At 51.7% G+C, this 18026-nt stretch overlaps 1 protein-coding gene across 1 annotated transcript; it reads right to left on the bottom strand.

Moving 5' to 3' along the window:
- Positions 1-511: 511 nt before the first annotated feature.
- LOC130255277 (maestro heat-like repeat-containing protein family member 6) lies at positions 512-6099 on the bottom strand. Its single transcript, XM_056495757.1, has 15 exons — positions 5653-6099; positions 5294-5352; positions 5052-5186; positions 4592-4740; positions 4195-4342; positions 3799-3986; positions 3573-3710; positions 3186-3300; positions 2881-3018; positions 2503-2679; positions 2216-2371; positions 1956-2057; positions 1490-1592; positions 1158-1214; positions 512-869 (listed from the first exon to the last, which is right to left on the bottom strand). Exons 1-15 carry the CDS (start codon positions 5750-5752, stop codon positions 664-666), a joined length of 1971 nt encoding a protein of 656 aa, XP_056351732.1. The 5' UTR covers positions 5753-6099; the 3' UTR covers positions 512-663.
- Between the last annotated feature and the right edge of the window lie 11927 nt (positions 6100-18026).

The following is an 18026-nucleotide window of genomic DNA, read 5'->3' as shown; positions in this document are numbered from 1 at the left end:
TCCGCACCCAGGATCCCGGCACTGCCTGGCAGCGCTCCGGACACTGGCACGGTCACGCGCCCGAGTCTCGGGCACTGTGCTGCTGCTTCATTTGCTCTCTGGAACACCCAAAGCTCTCTGTGAAGCCCTGGTGCTCTCTGGTTCTGCCCTCTTCCTGACCCTGTGCAGGGATGGAGCATTGCTGTGCTTTCAGGAAGCGATTCTTGAACCCTTCCAGCATTCCAAGCTCCTTTGCCCTCCATGAGTGCTTGCCATGGAATCCCTCCCAGCTGGGTTCAGAGCATACTCAGGTTGGCTCTTCTAAAACCCAGGGGCTTCAGGGTGCTCAGCAAGACCTTGGACTCCACAGTGTTGTGGAACTGGAGCTTCAGCACAGAGACCTTTCCAGCCTGATCTGCCCTCGTTCCTCTGCGTCTCTGCTCAAAACACGGCGCGGAAGAGAACGGCAGGAGGGGCCTGTGAGTCCCAGGGCTCTGGATTTGTGCTGCTTTAGCTCCACAGAGATGCAGGTAAGGGGGGAAACCAAACTATTTATTGATGGAAGGGAAAGGAAAGGGATGAGATAGGGGCAAAAAAAAAGGGAATAGGCAGGGTCTGAGGGCTGGAGAGAGGGAGATGTCAACAGGGAGGGAGAAAGCACAAGCTACTGAACTTCCCACAGGCTCAGCTGGGTACAGCATCAGCCGTGTCTGGATCTCCGTTGACAGTGAGTGACGGTGTTCTCCTCACTGTCTCCTGGTACTGTTCTTGGGAAAGTGGATCATCGAATCCAGTAGATGACCTTAGTTCTGCACATCTTGTTCCAAAAATTGCTTGCATTTCCAGGTTACTGGATGATGGGCTTTCATCTTGGCTCATGGCTTGAAGGGCTGGAAAACAGAATCACCATAGTCAAAGCCAAGACCAGCGACGACACCCTGGCGATTGTTCTGCTAATGCCATCTCTCCCAGTTCTGGCCATAGCCACAAGAGAGGAAGGGCCAACGGGATCGGCTGCAAGGTGTTGCTTAGGAATCCCCCTGCACGCATCTCTGAAATCTCTCTGTGCTCTTCTGACGCCGCCCCCCGTCCGCACAGGGAGCAGAGCCCTCCGCAGCCGGGGCAGGGATTGCAGCTCCTCCTGCCAGCCCCGCTCACAGCCCGCTGCCCTCACTCACCCTCATTGAGAACCTGGAGCTCTCCTGGCTGCCCCCTCAAGCTCCGCCCGGCCATCCCTGGGAACACAGACCCTGTCACGGCTCTGCCCAGCGGCACAGCTCCCTGCCAGCGGCGCTGCCAGCCCTGTGGCCACTGGCCCTCGTGGCCCGGCAGGGCTCAGCCCGGGCCCTTGCCGCACGCTGCCGCCCAAGGGCACGGCTGCGAGAGGGCGGCAGCAGCGCCGAGGGCAGCCGGGGCTCCACGGCGCCGGGCCCGGATGGCAGAAGCTGCCGGGGCAGCAGGCGGGGCTGGGGCCGAGCTGCGGCGGGGCGGGGAGGGAGCCCGGGCTCACCGATAAACCTGACGGCCGCCTCTCGCAGGGGCTCCTGTGGGCACTGCAGGTACAGCAGGGCCTGGCGCAGGTGCTCGGCCGCTCGGCTCCTGTCCTCTGCCAGCTGCAGAGAGCGGCGGGAGGGAAGGGTCGGGGCGGGCTCCGGCCCTTTGGCAGGCACTGCCCGCGCCCGGCCCCGGCCTCCCCTGCCCGCACAGCCCTGAGCGCGGCCAGCAGCCGCTGGGCCGGGCTCTGCAGGGGCACAGGGCCGGCTGTGCCCGGGGAGCCGCGGTGCCGGCCCGGCCCGCAGCCCCGCTGGGCCGGGGCTCCGTGGGCAGCCGGCTCGGGGCCGCAGGAGCCTGGAGAAGAGCCCGTGCGGCCCCTGCGTGCAGCGCTGGGCAGGGCCGCAGCTGCCGAGCGCACACAGTGAGCGCCGCGCTCAGGGGGCTGCTCCAGCCTGAGCCTGGCGCTTCCAGGCCGTCCTTACCAGGCGTTTGGCGAACTTCCATAGCTTCTCCTTCTTAACTACCTGCTTCAGACCCCTCTTCTTCAGGAACCCGGCTGCATGAAGCAGCGTTTGCATAGAGGCCTGGAGAGCAGCAGAGATGTGGAGATGTTCCCGCAGCTCAGGGCACAGGACCCGCGTCCCTGTGCCAAGGCCTGGAGGAGGCTGCAGCCCGGGAGGTGCCAGGGCAGGAGGCAGCCGAGCCCCTCCCAGGGGGACACGGGCAGCCCACGAGTCCTCACCTCTGCCAGGCGCTGGTTCTCCTCATGGCAGTGCAAGAAGAGTGGCAGCAGACTCTCGCTCACTATTCTTTTCGTGGGCTTTTTTCCCTCGTCCACAACCAAGTCCATCACCTTTTGAAAAAGTTGAATGGAGAGCACCCGCACATGGCTGTTGTCCTGAAGTAAAGGAAGATGAAAAGTCCTAAGCACCAATTTTTCCAGGCCCACCTGAGCAAAAGCCTAAAATCCACAGGGAACCATGTTTCTGGGCAGCAGCCAGGGCTGGGGCTGGGGACCAAGAGCCTTACGTGGTCAATGAGTGGTAGGAGCGCCTCAGCCAGCCTTGGGGCGGTTGTGCAAGATACCATGATACCCTTGTAATGGAGAACATTTATGAAGACAGAGAGGGACATCCTGACCACTTCTCCATCTGCATCACCCAGCAGCTCCACAAGCCGTTGAGACAGCATGCCTATTCTTCTGGCCTGTGTGGAAGACAAGGCTGTGCTGTGAAGCCATGAACGGCTGCAGCGCCAACACCGCCCTGGCACTGCAACCTCACCCTGCTGCCACAGGGCCCAAAGGCCTGTCCCAAAGAGCTCAGGGAGGTGAGGCAGGAGAGCTGGGAGCATCTGCCTCAGCTCCTGAAGCCCAGCCAGCCCAAGGGGCTGCTTTCCCCTTCTCACCATGGAGGTATCCTTGATGAGCACCACAAGGCCTCTGAGCGCCAGGCGACGCCTCTCCTTGCACTCGCTCTGCAGGTACCTTGACATCATCTCCAGAACACCATCCCTACATCCACACAAGTCCAGGCAATCCAGGACCTGAAAGGCACAGGGCAGTGACAGGGGACACACAGGAGCCCAGAAGCGCACAGGGCTGGGCCCAGACAGCAGCACAGGGCACGGGCACCGTCCCAGGCAGCTGTGGCTACGAGAGGACAGAGAGCTGGGAGGCAGCTCAGGGAGGCAGTGCTGGCCATCAGGCTCACCTCCACAAGGAATGCCAGGAAGGGCAGATCCCAACGATGCCGTGCTGTGCTAAGCATCCCAAGCAGGTGGCATGCAATGCGGGAACACAAGAGGATCAAATCACGGTGCATCTCCCTGGCAGGAGGAAAAGGGCACTGTGATGCTGAGGTGGAGGGAGGGCAGGGGCAAACCTCTCTCAAGACTGACCCACAGAGGTCCAGTCTTCCCCAGCATCCCTGGAGGCAATCTGGGCACTTTGGGACGTTGCCACTTCTGAGCACCTCCTCTCCCAGCCTTTTCCAGTCTGCTGGGCTGTCCCTCAGTGACAAGGCCCTCTGGCCCATGAGCACAGGTACTGTGTGGGGCACCCTGGAATGTTGGGGGCAGAGGGCAAATGGTGGCCTCACCTGGCCAGCAGACCTGTGGCATAGTGCTGGGTCTCAGCACACAGCAGCGTGTCCCAGCCAAGCTTGCGCTCCATGGCCATCACCACATTGTCACACCGCAGTCGGCAGAGCAGGGACTTCAGTGTCTGCAGTGCAAACCTGTGTGCAGAGCAAACCCAAGTCATTCTGTGAGCTCTGGCTCCTGCCCTGGGGGCATGGGAGAGACAGGAGGACTGGGATGGATGACCTGCTGGGGTTTGTTTGAAAGTTGTGTTCTGCCTGGCATTGTGTCCAAAAGGTGTCAACCTCCTCAGTTCCATGCACGGTGCTGTCAAAAATTTGAGCTAACAGAGCCACGAGGAGGTGGGGGGCATAAATGTACATTGCCTCATGGCTCTTGGGCACCTGGACCATCACCCAGAGCACCAGAGTTGCCTGTGAAAGAAGCAGCCCGAGGCAGCGCTCAGTGCCGAGGTGCCCATGGGGCAGGGCCCGAGGGGAGAGGCAGGGGGAGCAGCGGGCCTGGTGCCCCCTGAGCCTGTCCCTAGCCCAAGTTTCAGCCCAGCACCCGAGGCACAGAGAGGATGGAGAGCTGCTGGAGAGGTGACCTGGGGGGGAGCAAGGGCCAGTTCCAGAAACTCACAGCCAGGGCAAAAACATTGGTGTCATCCCCATCCGAGGTGAACATGCTGTGCATAGGCCAATCCTCTATCACACAGAGCAGAGTTGGCAGCACCTTCTCCAGTGTTGATTTTGATGAGCTTATGGTTCTCCACATCATTGAAGCAGCTCTGTGGGATCAGAGCTCAGTGTCAGGGGGTCTCAGTCACAGTACCATGTCCTGTGCAGCTGTGACAGAGCCCCAGTGCCCTGAGGGGCAGGGAGGGAGCCTGGCAGTGGCAGCAGGCTCAGGAAACAGAGGGGCCTGAGGGTCCTGGAGCTCTCCACCTTTCCTGCAGACCCCACAGGATAGGCTGTACAGGGCTATGGGCCCTAAAGGCTGCTGAGCCCTGAGCTCTCAAGGCCCGTGGGCCCTGTACCTGTCACACGTTGGGGCACAGCGCAGGAGGGTCAGCACCACACTAGCAGGGTGTTCTTCAGCCATCCTCAGAATGTTCATGAATAGCCTGACATCAACAGTCTCAGGTGACGCAAGTCTCTCGTGCATGATCCTCACCATGGCTGGCACCTGAAAGACGAATGGGGGAATCTTGGAGTGCTCCTTGAGGAAGGAGATTCCCCAGCTTCCCCCGAGAAGTGCTTCCCTTCCCGCCACAGTGTGCTGGCCTCAAAAGTTGAGGCAGGCTAGCAGATGTGGCTTGATGAGCTGCATGATCCTGGGAGGAATCCAGGCATAGGCACTGGGTGCTTATTACTTCTGATTACAAACGTGATTATCCGTGAATAATTGTGAGCAATAATGACAGTTAAACTGGGGGTAGTGTCTGTGTTTCTTATGATCTCAGTCATTCAAGTGTCTTAATTGGCCTCATTTGTTACCTGGTCAGCCTTCACTATGTAATTAGACATTTCTGCGCATTCAGTTGATGCTGTGCTAGCATCAGTTGGCTCGGAGCACAATATGCAAGGATTCTCTGTGGTCTTTTCACGCTTGCCCGTGAACTTCAGAAACGACTGCAGAAGAGCAGAGAAGAGAGGTATGTTCCATGGAGTGCTCCAAGCACTGTGCTGTGCTGAGCAGTGACAGCAGGACCAGCCCAGGTGGGGATGGCTGCAGGTACCTCCAGTGCTCTGCGGAAGCAGCCTTGGCCTGGGTCCTGCTCTTCTGTCTTCTTCTTCCCTGCATCATGGCAAAGAGAAAGCACAGCCAGAGCTGAGGGGCTGCGGGAGAGGCCGGAGAACAGAGCCCAGCCCTGCGCTCCCCAGGCAGGGACAGCCCCGGGATGCCCCAGGGGATGGAGCACGGGGTGTGCCCGGCCCCTCTTCTGTCCTGTGTTTGGGCATGTCCCCAAGGGGACGGGATGGGATGGGATGGGATGGGATGGGATGGGATGGGATGGGATGGGATGGGATGGGATGGGATGGGATGGGGCCAAGCTGGCAGCAGCCATCATCCCTGTAGCCCAGCTCTGCCACTCACCATCCTGGGACCGTGGCGCCGCATTAGGCTGCTTTGCTGGGGAAGCTGAAGAGCCTTTGTTACTCTTCTCTCCGGACATGCCTTGGCGTTTCTCTGCCATCCTAAAATCTGGTGTTGAGGCCACCTGAAAGAGAGAGGCCCTGGAAGAGCTCTGAGTCAACAACTCTTACGGTCTCGCCTCAAGGGCACTGGCCACAAGGAGGGGAGATTCCTCGGAAAAGTTCTGAGTCACCAAGTCCTACAGTCTGCCCTCAAGGGCACCTGCAAAAAAGAAGTCCCAAGGAGGCCACAGGTCACCAAGTGCTGTGGCCTGGCCTTGAGGTCACCTGCAGCACTAAGGTCAAGGGGAAAGCTCCGGGTCCGACAGGAAGGAGTGCGCTGTGCGGGGGCTCCTCACGGCACCGCTCTGTCCCGTCCTGTCCCGTCGCGTGCTCCGAGCACTGTGCCGTGGCCGTGTCACTGCCAGCTCTTATATCACCACACGTCACAAAGGGTCCTTTGACACCCTGTCCTGTTCCATGCCATGGTGACCATGCTGCACCGTGTCACAAAGGGCCCTTGCACACACTGCCACCGGCCCTGGGGCTGCCCCCAGCCCACCCCAAAGGCTGGAAGGAATCCCTCACCCCAAGTGTCTAAGACAGCCCGAGAGGATCTTTAGGAAGGGCTCCAACCATCAGCAAACGCTGCCCTGCTCTGCGGGCTCAGGGCATTTAAGAATCCTCAATTCAGGAAAGCTTTATTTCCCAATTGCTCAACTCAAGTAGTTCCAAAAAGTTGCAAACTTTCCAAATAAATCTCAGACATGGCCTGAGAATGGAATTTGAGATTTGAAAGTTTGCTTTCCATCTCAAAGCAGCAACTCATTTGCCTTAATGTCATCCCTTGAGAGTTACTTTATGAAACAACACTACCCAGAGGCAAGAAAAAAGGCCTTTCTTTGGTTTGCAAAGGGTTTTCAAGGAAGAGATGATAACATATCATAATTCTATGAAGGAATAAAAGCTCACAAGGAATGAAAGTCCACTCAGTGTTCCAAAGTTAGCCCAAACAAATGAGTAGATTCCAAAATGGCTAATCCTCCTCCTGGTACAGACATCTTAGTGGCTCATAAAGTACAGCTGTCCCCTCTTCTTCCCTGTGGGACAATCAGGACCACTAACAGAAAAAGTCACAGCTATTCCTTCTTCCCTCCATAACCAAAGCTGTGCCAAACCACAGATGCTGCCTTCAAACTGACTCCAATTCCAGCCTAGACCTCTCACCTTCCAGACAACTCCTTCCCCAAGGTGCCTGGTGCAGCCTGGATCAGTCCATGGCAGATGGTGGGGCTGTGTTTCCACCCCTGGGGCAGTTGGTTCCAGGTGTACTGCACGCCTCTCCAGGTGAAAGCAAACTGAGGCCTGCACTCTGCTGCCAAAGGAATGGAGAAAAACGCATTGGCGATGTCAATGGTGGCATACCACCTTGCTGCCTTGGACTCCAGCTCGTACTGCAGCTCCAGCATGTCTGGCACGGCAGCGCTCAGCGGTGGAGTCACTTCATTCAAGGCACGATAGTCCACAGTCAATCTCCATTCTCCGTCAGATTTGCACACAGGCCAGATGGGGCTGTTGAAGGGTGAGTGGGCTTTGCTGACCACCCCTTGGCTCTCCAGCTCACGGATCATCTTGTGGGTGGGGATCACAGCATCTCGATTTGTCCGGTACTGCCGGCGGTGCACTGTCATGGTGGCAATTGGTACCTGTTGCTCTGTCACTTTCAGGAGCCCCACTGCAGATGGGTTTTCTGATAGTCCAGGCAAAGTGTTCAACTGCTTAATGCTCTCTGTTGCTACAGCAGCTATTCCAAAAGCCCACCTGAACCCCTTTGGGCCTTTGTAGTAGCCATTCCTGAGGAAGTCTATGCCTAGAATACGTGGTGCCCCTGGGCCAGTTACAATAGGATGTTTCTGCCACCCCTTCCCTGTCAGGCTAATCTCAGCTTCCAGCAAAGTGTATTCCTGTGATCCCCCCTTCACCCCAACAATAGAAACAGGTACCTTCCCCACATGTTCTGATGGTATCAGGGTGCATTGTGAACCAGTATCAACTAACACTCTATGTTTCTGTGACTCTGATGTGCCAGGCCATAAGATTCACACCATCCAAAAGACCCGGTTTTCCTGTGCCTCTCCCTGGCTAGAGACAGGGCCCCTCTAGCCCTGGTTATTATTCCTTTCCTGGACATACACAGTAGAGGCTCCTTCCAGTGGGTCTGACAGATTACCTTCCCTTTTGTAATACCCTGCACCTTGCTCATGGGAGGTCAAGGCTACCTTCACCTTAGTAGAACTCCCTTGCTTAGTGCTTCCCTCCCTGAGTTGACACACCTGTGCTGCCAGGACAGAAGTGAGTTCCCATCCTATTTTCCCATGTCTTCCCCATGGTCACACAGAAAGAACCACAGGTCAGCTCATGGGCTGTACCCTCTCTCCCTAGCTGAGGGGCATTGGGCTCTAACTTTGGGGCCTGTGACTCATATTGGTGCTGCATTGATCTTCCTCATCCCTTCCTTCACCCCTTTCATCTCCTCTTTAAACTCCTCTTTGAGTTCTTTAACCATGGCAGAGACATGACTCTCCATTAGGCCATTGATCATACTCTCAAAATTTCTGAGTCTGTTGGCAACAGAACCCACTGTCTCTTGGTGGTCATCAGCGTTGATCATTGCAATGAAGGTGGTATACTGAGATGGCCCCAGGTTTGCCAGATTCCACAGCATCTGCCCTGTGCACCTGACCTTGTCAGGTCATTGTCATGCTGTCCATCCCTCCCAAAGAGTGCCTCTAATACTGCCACTTCTCTCAGCTGCTGGATCCCTTCCTCAAGGGTCTTCCAGCACATTCCATGGTGGAGCTCCTGCATTCTCTCTCTGTGGACAAACCTCTCTCTCACACTCATTAAAAGCCATTCACAGAGGGGAATGGGGCCTGGCTCCCTTACAAATACCTGATCCACATCTGAATCTTGAGTTAAGGGCTCTAAATTCCTTGCTTCAGTACCATCCAATTGTACAGCTGTTCCCATTAGGTCCCAGTCCCAAAGTAACCAGGCTGTAAAAGCCTCATGGCCCCGTCACACAATATTTTTTCACAGATTACGGAGACCTTCGTACAGAGGGACTCAGTGATGATATCAACCTCTAACCTTGCTGGTTGTGAGGGCCCTCCTTGCTGATTTTTATTTATCTAGGTGCTTTGATTTTATTTTAGATTTTCTAGCTTCCACAGCAGCAACTGCTGCTGGCTGTGGCTGCCCCTGTGATCCAGCTGGAACCTGGAGAGATGTAACATTTGTGGGTTTCACTGCATCAGACTCTCCCTCTTTAAGGCAGTGTGAGGGTTTCTCACCAGCTGGGGAAAAGCATCCTTCAGCATCTGGCCTGTCTCAGGTATCTCCTTCACTAGAACTCCCACCCATTCCGGGTGGTTCCTTTCTGCAGTGGGCTGTGGGGCAGGGTCAGGCTGTGGGGCACCATCCCTAGTCCCTGGGGCAGGGTCAGGCTGTGGGGCAGCACCTCTAGTCTCTGGAGTAAGGTCAAGCTCTGGGGTAACATCCCTATTTCCTGGGGTAGGTATCAGGGTTGTTATCCAAGTCCATCTCCTCTTATCTCTGAATGCTAAATAGAACAGGCCTGTCAGCAACACCAGCCACTCTATGATATCATTAGCATTTAGAGGAGATTCGAATCCTTCAAAAACTGGTGGAGTAGACCCAAAACAACTGGGTAAAGGGTTGGGAGAAAATTTTCCCTGGTGTCATTTCCTCACAGTAGGTACCATTATTAAAGTAACCCCAGAAACATACAGTTAGAGAGTGATAGCCCCGAATCCATGTACCTGACTTCCAGGGGAAGTTAAAAATCCATTAATTCCTCACCTTATCAACCCACAGAAGGAACTGGATAATGGCCACAGTAGCCTTAGTGATAGGACCCATGTCCAAATAAGGGCCTGCAAATGGGGGAGATATAGCTGTGACCACGTGGAACCCAAACCAGGGTAAGCTGGACAACGTGATGCCACCTAACACAAAACTTGTTACTCCTTTTTCACCCTTTCCCTTCAATGCCCTCAGGCCCCACTGCTGGATGCCAAAATCTGTCTTGGTTTCAAAAGACAGGTGTGCTAGGGAAGAGCAGGGCCTTCCCTCGAAATGGAGCTAATAAATCCTCCCTCTGAATTAGTATAATTTTAGAATTAAGGGGGCTCTCAGGCAAAGATATGGGGATAGGAATAACAGTTCTTACTGATAAATATATGTATGTATATATAACAAGGCAAAAAAAAGAACAACAACTACTAAATTAACAACAAACAGAACAGGAACCCAGTAACAGTTCTTTTGGTTGTGGACACATTTCCCCTGTGATGCAGCTACCATCACAGCTGGCAGGCAGTGCCAGCCAACTCCCAGTGAGCAGGGGGAGGTTCGGTGATCCCACATGGCTGGAGGGGTGCTGGGGTGATGCCAGCTGTGTGCATGGGAAGGGTGGAGGAGAGATGCTGCTTACGGATCTTGGGGCAGTGTTGGTCCCAGTGCTCAAACAGGATGCTTGGAGGTGGCAAGCTGAAGCAGGAGGGTGTCCCAGCAGGAGAGTGTGGGGTCCCACAGCCAAGGAAAAGCAGCTCCCGGCATCGGGATGGAAGGACGAGGTTTTCCAGCAGCCGTCCTTCTCTGAGCCAAACGAGCGAGAGAGCGAGCAGCTGCCCACACCTCTCCTCTACCTGCCCCAGATCTGGAGATCTTCCCCCTCTTCCCCCTGCTCTGCAAGAGAAACTCCAAGAAGGGATAGGGAGCCTCCCCCTCCCCCTATCACTAGCCATCTGAGCATGTCAATGGGAAAAAATTCCAGACAGAGAGGAGAGGGGGAAAAAAGAAAAAAACAACCCCTAATACCCACTCCACAAATCTTGTTTCCAACAGCTTAACTCTGGTGTAACTCCAATAATAAATCGTTCTGGTCGTGTGCTTAGTACAGGGAACAGATCTCATGGAGGATGTGCTTTTGAGAATTGATTTTAATTCTTGGGATATTCCAGGCCATCAGGAATATTAACCAATCAAGTTGCAGGGGTAGCCAGGACCATAATCATCCTATGAGGGTATATCGTGCCCAATTCCATGACTATGTGTTGGTGACCCAGATATGCGTGGAATATCTAAGCACAACTACCTCCTTTTACGGGCTGAGGTACTCAGAATACTCAACTATTTGTACCAGGAGCTTTAGTAAAGTAAGTATCCTTTGTAATACTATCAGGGGCCAGTGCAAGGTTTCTGAAGGTATAAGAAATGCTTGCCTAAAGGCAGGCAATGTATCTGAACAAACCACAGTGACATGCCTTGGGCATTGACAAAGAGCCTGTCCCCTAGCATGGGAGCCTTGCCCTCCTTGTCCCCAGCAGGCCAGCCTGAGGGACACCTCGGCAGTGTACCCACCCTCCTGCTGAGGCTTCTGCCACAGGCCTGGGGGAGGCTTTGGGGAAGCGCCGGAGCAAACAGGTGTCACGAACAAGGTGGCTGCTTGGGGGCTACTTAGGGCCTCTGACACTCAATTCCTCAGAGCTTCCCACGGCACCAGCCCCTCAGGTGCCTCCTGTCCCCTTGTAGCCTCCTGAAACCCACTCCCTCACACGTCCCTCTCGTTCCTTCCCACTGCCGTGTCCCATCAGGGCCTCCGCAGCCCCTCATCCCTTCACGGCCTCCCAGCGCCCCGTCCCCTCAGGATCTCCGCCAGCCCGGCCAACCTGCCCGGCAGCAGCGCTGCAGCCCCACAGGAGCTCCAGAGGAGCCCTCAGCAATCCAATGAGGAACACCCCGGCAGGAGAGCACCCATGGCGGTTCCTGGCTGGGACAGGAGCTGAGTAGCATGATTGTCATCCCAACTGTCTCTCCATCTGTGTCCCACAGGAGCTCCACAAGACTTTCAATCAGGCTGCACATTCATCTTGCCTGTGTGGAACACAAGTCTGTGAAACCCCACCCTGCTGCCTCAGGCCTTGGAGGCCAAAGGCCTGTCCCAAAGCACTTGGGCAGCTGAACCAGGAGGCAGGAGAGCTGGGAGCACCTGCCCCAGCACCTGAAGCCCAGCCAAGCCCAAGGGGCTGCTGTCCCCAGCACAGCTTCAGCCACTGCCCCCTTCTCACCATCCAGGGATTGTCACTGAGCTCGAGAAGGGCCCTGAGCGCCCGGCATCGCCTGTCCCTGCGCTCGTTCTGCAGGTGCAGTTCCAGGATTTGTAGGAGGCGTTTACCAGTGCGTTCACTCAAGTCCTGGTACTTGAGGACCTGAAAGGCACAGGGCAGTGACAGGGGACACACAGGAGCCCAGAACTGCACAGGGCTGGGCCCAGACAGCAGCACAGGGCACGGGCACCGTCCCAGGCAGCTGTGGCTACGAGAGGACAGAGAGCTGGGAGGCAGCTCAGGGAGGCAGCGCTGGCCATCAGGCTCACCTCCACAAGGAATGCCAGGAAAGGCAGGTCCCAGCGTGGTTCCTGTTTGCTGAGAAGCTGGAGCAGGTAACAAAAGATCCGGGAACACAAGGGTAGGGAGACATGGGACATCTCCCTGGCAGGGGTAAAAGTAACCAAGACAATGAGCCAGGAGGACAAACATCTCCCAGGACTGATTTCCAGAGGTCTGGTCTTTCCCCACCATCCTTCAAAGGGGCCTAGGCCACTTGGGAGGCAGCTCCTTGTGGGCACCCTCCTTTCTCTGCCTTTTCCAGTCTGAACATTCCATAGGAAAGCACCTAATGCCTTCACAGACCCAGGATCCATGCAGGAACAGACAAGGACCTGAGATATATTATATGGAAAAGAGCTTTGTCAATAACCGTTCACATTTGTTCTCTCTTGCTTTGTTATCTATGGTATAAAGCAATACTTACTCCTTATCATACACAGGGGCCCCCACCTACACATCTCTTTCACACAGTGTGGGTTAAAGTCTCATGGGTCACTTGCAAAGGTGGTTTGGAGTCACACCTACACGGTCCTGGGTCAGGGGCCAGAGTCCCTTGGTGGGTTAGAGTCCCAGAGGTTGAGAGTGGTATGCTGACAGCAATTTGGGCTGGGAGCTGGTTTAGTGGTTTTATTAAGTCTGGTATTATAGTTTGTGTGTGTGCCTGTGTTAAGTCTTTCACTGCAACATCGTTTATTCCTTGCCTTTGTTAAAGTAAGGATGGGAATGTGCTCAAACCTGTGTTACCTTTTCCTTTGGGTATGGAATCCTAGAAATTGGAGTAGAAAGAGTCAGAAAATTGAGTGTGTTTTCCAAGGTTCATCTCAAGGAATGCAAGAAGTGGAGACCAGTCTCAGAAGAAAAGAGCATTCTTTGATCTTGCAGATATGAAATTAAAATTGATTAAGCATCTAGAGAACTTAGGAGCAAGTTCTGGAGGACATAGGTCACTGGCAGCCTAGCTGGGAATTTTGTCCAGCAATAGGATGGCATCTTTTGGGTTCCAGGACAACCTTAAGTGCTCAGACAATTTTCTAGGTTGTGGGAAAGCAGCTAAGTACCCTTTTGTGTTGTATGAAAGAGTGTGAATGTGTGGAACCACATTTCCATTGTTGCCATGAGGGGCTTGGCTGGTGAAGGATGAAGCCTGTGGTGAGAAAGAACAGAGAGACTGACACCAATGAGACTTGTCATCTGACAGGAGGCAAGTGCAGTAGCTGTACCTGCATTTCCACTTCCCATGGCAGGAGTGGCAGGGAAAGCAAAGTGACTGATGCCCTATCCTCCTTGTAACCCTCCCATACTTTGGTTATTGTATAAGGGGCATAGGGATTGTAGTCTTTTTGTTTCTATACATTGCTGCAGTTGCAGGAGAGAATATTGGTGCAGGGCAGCCCAAAGATGCCCTATGTGTACCAAGTGTGGTGTAAAAGTAACAGGACAAAGGAGGAGAGAGAAAACAATAATGTGTAACGTCCAGTGTGAAAACTTAAGTATCATCAAAAATCAATAGGGTGTAAGAGGAGATGAATAGAGGATGTGCATGTCAGCCAGCAGGGCAATAGATCCGAGCCCCTGGGATGCATTTTGAAACAATGGAAAAAGATAAGAAGGGCACCAGGGAGCACAGAGACTAAGAAAATCCTCACTGAATATTGTGATAAATAGTGGACCCTTTATAAAATTGAAGACAAGGATAAGAAGCCAATAAACTGGACCCTGAGTTATAATAATACCTTGTTGCAGATACTGCTATTTTTGGGAAGAGGAGGAAAATGAGGTAAGGCTGTATACCTGAATATGTATTTTTGATCCAAAGGACCAGCCTGAATTGCAGCAGAAATGTGGTTTTAATTTGGCCCCAAGGGTTTCTTTTGTGTTTGCTTTGGAAAAAGATTGCAAAACAGAAGGAAGGGAGAACTTTGGTGTTGTTCTGCATGTTCAATAGGATAAAGGTATTTAAAATGAAAAGAGAATGAGGAAGGAATGGAGGATTTTGGTTGCTCCTTTTGAGTCATGGGAAGAGGAAGGACAGGGAAGGCATTTGAAATCCCTGGTAAATACTGCTGAGAAAATTGCCTTTGAGCCTCCCTTCCTCTCCAGAACTTGAAAGAGGAAGAACTTGCAGTACAGAACCAAAGGCAGAAAGGAACTCGTGGTATTGTCACCATTCAGTGTCCCCCCTTGGACTCGTTTGCAAGGGCTGGGAGGAAGATCACCATCTTTTTGGGAGATGGCCATTCAAGTATGGTTATGGGAGGTGTCTTGGGTTGCAATGCAGGATGTGACCAGAAATGTGTGTTCTATCACCATCTGTTAAAGCTGGGTGGGACAGTGACCCTTATCCTGTTTAATGGGACTGCTGCCAACACCCTGACTGACACGGTGTCAGGCTGTATTCTGACTCTGTCAGTGTTTTTGGATTGTTCTTTGTAATACTGTATTTCTGTTTTAATTTTCCTAGTAAATAACTGTTATTCCTAATTCCTAAATCTTTGCCTGAGAGCCACATAATTTCAAAATTATAATAATTTGGAGGGAGGGAGTTTACATTCTCCATTTCAAAGAGAAGCTTCTGCCTTTTATGGCAGATACCTGTCCTCCAAACCAGGACAGGAGGCAACAGCACCTCTGAGTCTTATAAAAATCAAGGTACCCCTCTCATTAGCTGATTTAGAAACCTGGAAATCTGTGGCTAGTCAATACTGGCATGATCCATCAGGAGTAGGCAAAAGATTCAGGGCATTTGTTAAAGGCCTGGACCCAGACTGGGAGGATATAGATGCCAGATGTAAAGCCAGATGCTTTAAGAGACCCAGGAGAAGAGCTGGTATTAAAAACTGCACGGAATTATGGAAGAACCAGGCTGTGAGCAGGAGAAAATACAGAAGAAACATGGCCTCTCCCAAAACCTCCCTGGGACTGTCATAATTCTGGTCACTATCAACTCCTGCTGAGGTATTGGGAATGGGTTAGTTTTGGAAAATGGTATCCCTAAGGCTGTAATTTGGAGTGTGCTATAGGAAGTGAAAAAAGGGCCTCTTGAAACACCGACTGAATTTTGGAACTAATTATGGGAAGCCATGTGTAAATACACTGCTCTAGACCCATTAGATGATTATGGCAAAAACCAGCTTATTTCCTTTTTCTTGGGCCAATCCTCTAATGACATTAGGCAGAAATTAAAAATTAATAAGGGAAAACCAAATATAGAAAAAGGGAAGAAGAAGCATAGTGAGTTCATAGAAATTGTAATCAGGTAGAGCATAAGCAACTGAAGGAAGGAATGAGTAACGCTCCTATTGCAGCCCTTAGAGGGGAGCCACCCAAAGGCTCCACCTCAGGACAAAGAAATGACCAGAGTGGGAAGAGACCTGTCCCTAAACTCTGCACCACTCAGTATGCCTGTTGTAAGAAAGAAGAGCATTGGGGGAGAGACTGCCCACAACTCAAACCCAAGGTGGTTGCAGAGCTGAATCAAAGCAAGGGCCGACTGGAGGACATCCCCCCAGAAAATCCTCTCCTGAAAAGAGGACTGGGGGAAAAGATGAGGAAAATTAAATGTTTGGGGAGTACGGATGCAACACATTCTGTATTAAGTGTAAATGTAAAAACAATTGGGGGAAATGATGCAGAAAATGAAATGTTTGGGAAATACAGGTGCAACACATTCTGTATTAAATGTAAAGTTGGGAGAAACTGATCCTGGTAAAGTTGTGAATGTTATTGGAGCCACAAATCAAGAAAAGAAGGTATCCTTTTTAAAACCACTGTCTTATAAACTGGGAAATAATGCAGGAGTACATCAGTTCCTATATATGCCTACAGCCCCAAAACCCCTTATAGGAAGGGATTTGTTGAAGAAATTTCAGGCTGAAATGACGTTTAGCCCTGGTGGAGTTCAGATCAAAGTCAATGACAAAGAATTCATAATGTTCTAGGTCTGGCTCTCATTACAGATTTGTCCAAAACAGAATTGGCACCAGAAGTCCTTAGTCCCAGATTTTGGGTGGATGGGGCCCCTGGTAAGGCCAAAGCAGAACAACCTAAAATCATTAAACTTAAACCTGGAACACGACCAATAAGAATTGAACAATATTCACTTAAGGTGGAAAACATAAAAGGTGTTAAGCCTATCATAGACAATTTGCCTGGAAGAAGAACTCAATTTATGTGGACTGTATGAGCACAAGGGCTCAAGAATAGTCCAGCCATATTTGGAAAAGAGTTTGCTAAGGACCTTGAACATTGGGTAAGCCAGTCCATGTTGCTGTCGAGCTAGGATGCGGTGAAAAAATAGAGCAACATGGCTTTCTTCTGAGGCAGAAAAGAAGCAGAAGCAAAAGCCTTTATTAAAGAAGCAAGCACACTTTTATAGACTAGATTGTGTCAACTGAGGATAGACTTGATTTCATTGGTGCAAGGAAAGTAACACCCCTTGTAAACATGCTTTTACTAAAACATTACGTTTTCTACAGACTCTTCCATGCACAACAGGAGGTGCCAGCTTTGTTGTTAATTTTTTGTCTTTCTCTTATGTTTTCCTTTGAGCAGTCTGAGAAAATTCAAGCTGCTTTTCCCCTGGCTTTGTCCAGTAAGTATCCCACACGTCCACAGAAGGAATTGTGTGCCAATAGAGAGAGGATCTACTTATAGTCACTGAAAGAAAAAAATAAGACTGTTTGGAATGGACAGTAAACCTATGAAATTACTTGGGACAAAGTGGATAGAAGGTATCCAGAAATCTTGCTCATATAATCAAACAAGAATTCACTCAGCATACAAAATATCCCAAGGGCAGCAGGGACTAAGACAGGAATGCAAAGGAACCATACACTGGACCCCACTCCCTACTAATGCCAAAGAATTGAGAACCTCTCTGGGAATGACTGGAGGCTGTATTAACTGAGGTGTGAACTGTGGGCTGCTGGTTAAGCCACTGTACCAGCTGTTCTAAAACAATCCCAGAGACCTGGAATGGACGTCCAAAGGTAAGAAAGCCTTTCAAATCTGAAGGAGGAATTGAAAAGAGCACCTGCTCTGGGCCTGCCAGATGCCTCAAAACCATTTTAGCTTTTCTATCTTGAGAGGCCAGGGATGGCATTAGGAGCACTGGCTCAAACAATTGGCCATACAAGATAGCAGCAGCACACTTTTCAAAACAAGTGGGTGAGCTCAGTTGGGGATGGCCTGACTGTCTGCGAGCAGTCGCTGCTCTTGTTTCAAATGTCCAAGAAGCCTGAAAATTCACTCTAGGTCAGCAAATAACTGTGTTTATCTCACATTCAGTGGCAGCAATTCTGGAGCAAAAGGGTGGTCATTGGCTTTCACTCTCAGGATTCCTTAAATATCTTGCAGTTTTGGTGCAACAACATGGAATTACAAAACTAAACTCCTCTCTAGTTAATCCAACAGCCATTCCTGGCTACTCATCAGAGAGATGAGGAACATTTGTAACATGGCTGTATCAAAACCATTAAGTCCACTTTATTCCAGCCACCCAGATCTTAAAGAAACCTTAATACCAGGAGCAGAATCTCAGTACACAGATGGGAGTGGCTTTGTAAGATCAACCAAATTCAGGATATACGATTAGCACTGAGCTAATAGGTGATAGAAGCCCTACCTCTAGGAGTCAGTTCAGAAGGCAGAGATAATCACTTTAACCTGTGCCCTCTGAGCAGCCTGAGGGAAAAGCATCAAGTGATGAACAGATTCCAAGTATGCCTTCAGAGTAATACATGCCCATGAATGAGTTTGGAAAGAAAGAGGACTATTGAGAGCTCAAGGAAAGCAGACAAAGCATTCTGAGGAAATCTTAAAATTGCTGGAGGCAGTACTACTACCTCAAGAGGTTGCAATTATG

The sequence above is a fragment of the Oenanthe melanoleuca genome, chromosome 7 (genome assembly GCF_029582105.1).
Source record: "Oenanthe melanoleuca isolate GR-GAL-2019-014 chromosome 7, OMel1.0, whole genome shotgun sequence".
NCBI classification, from domain to species: Eukaryota; Metazoa; Chordata; class Aves; order Passeriformes; family Muscicapidae; genus Oenanthe; species Oenanthe melanoleuca.
Note: the sequence above shows the minus strand (reverse complement) of the source record. Positions and strands in the feature narration are given on the sequence as shown.

What these genes read in the sequence shown, in the direction of transcription:
- LOC130255277 (XM_056495757.1), bottom strand. Translation starts at nt 5,752, where the DNA reads ATGGCAGAGAAACGCCAAGGCATGTCCGGAGAGAAGAGTAACAAAGGC. An exon ending in ACATAGTGAAGGCTGACCAG is followed by an intron (nt 4,741 to 5,051) that starts GTAACAAATGAG and finishes TTCGTCTTTCAG; the next exon opens with GTGCCAGCCATGGTGAGGAT. An exon ending in GGAAGTTCGCCAAACGCCTG is followed by an intron (nt 1,593 to 1,955) that starts GTAAGGACGGCC and finishes CGCTCTCTGCAG; the next exon opens with CTGGCAGAGGACAGGAGCCG.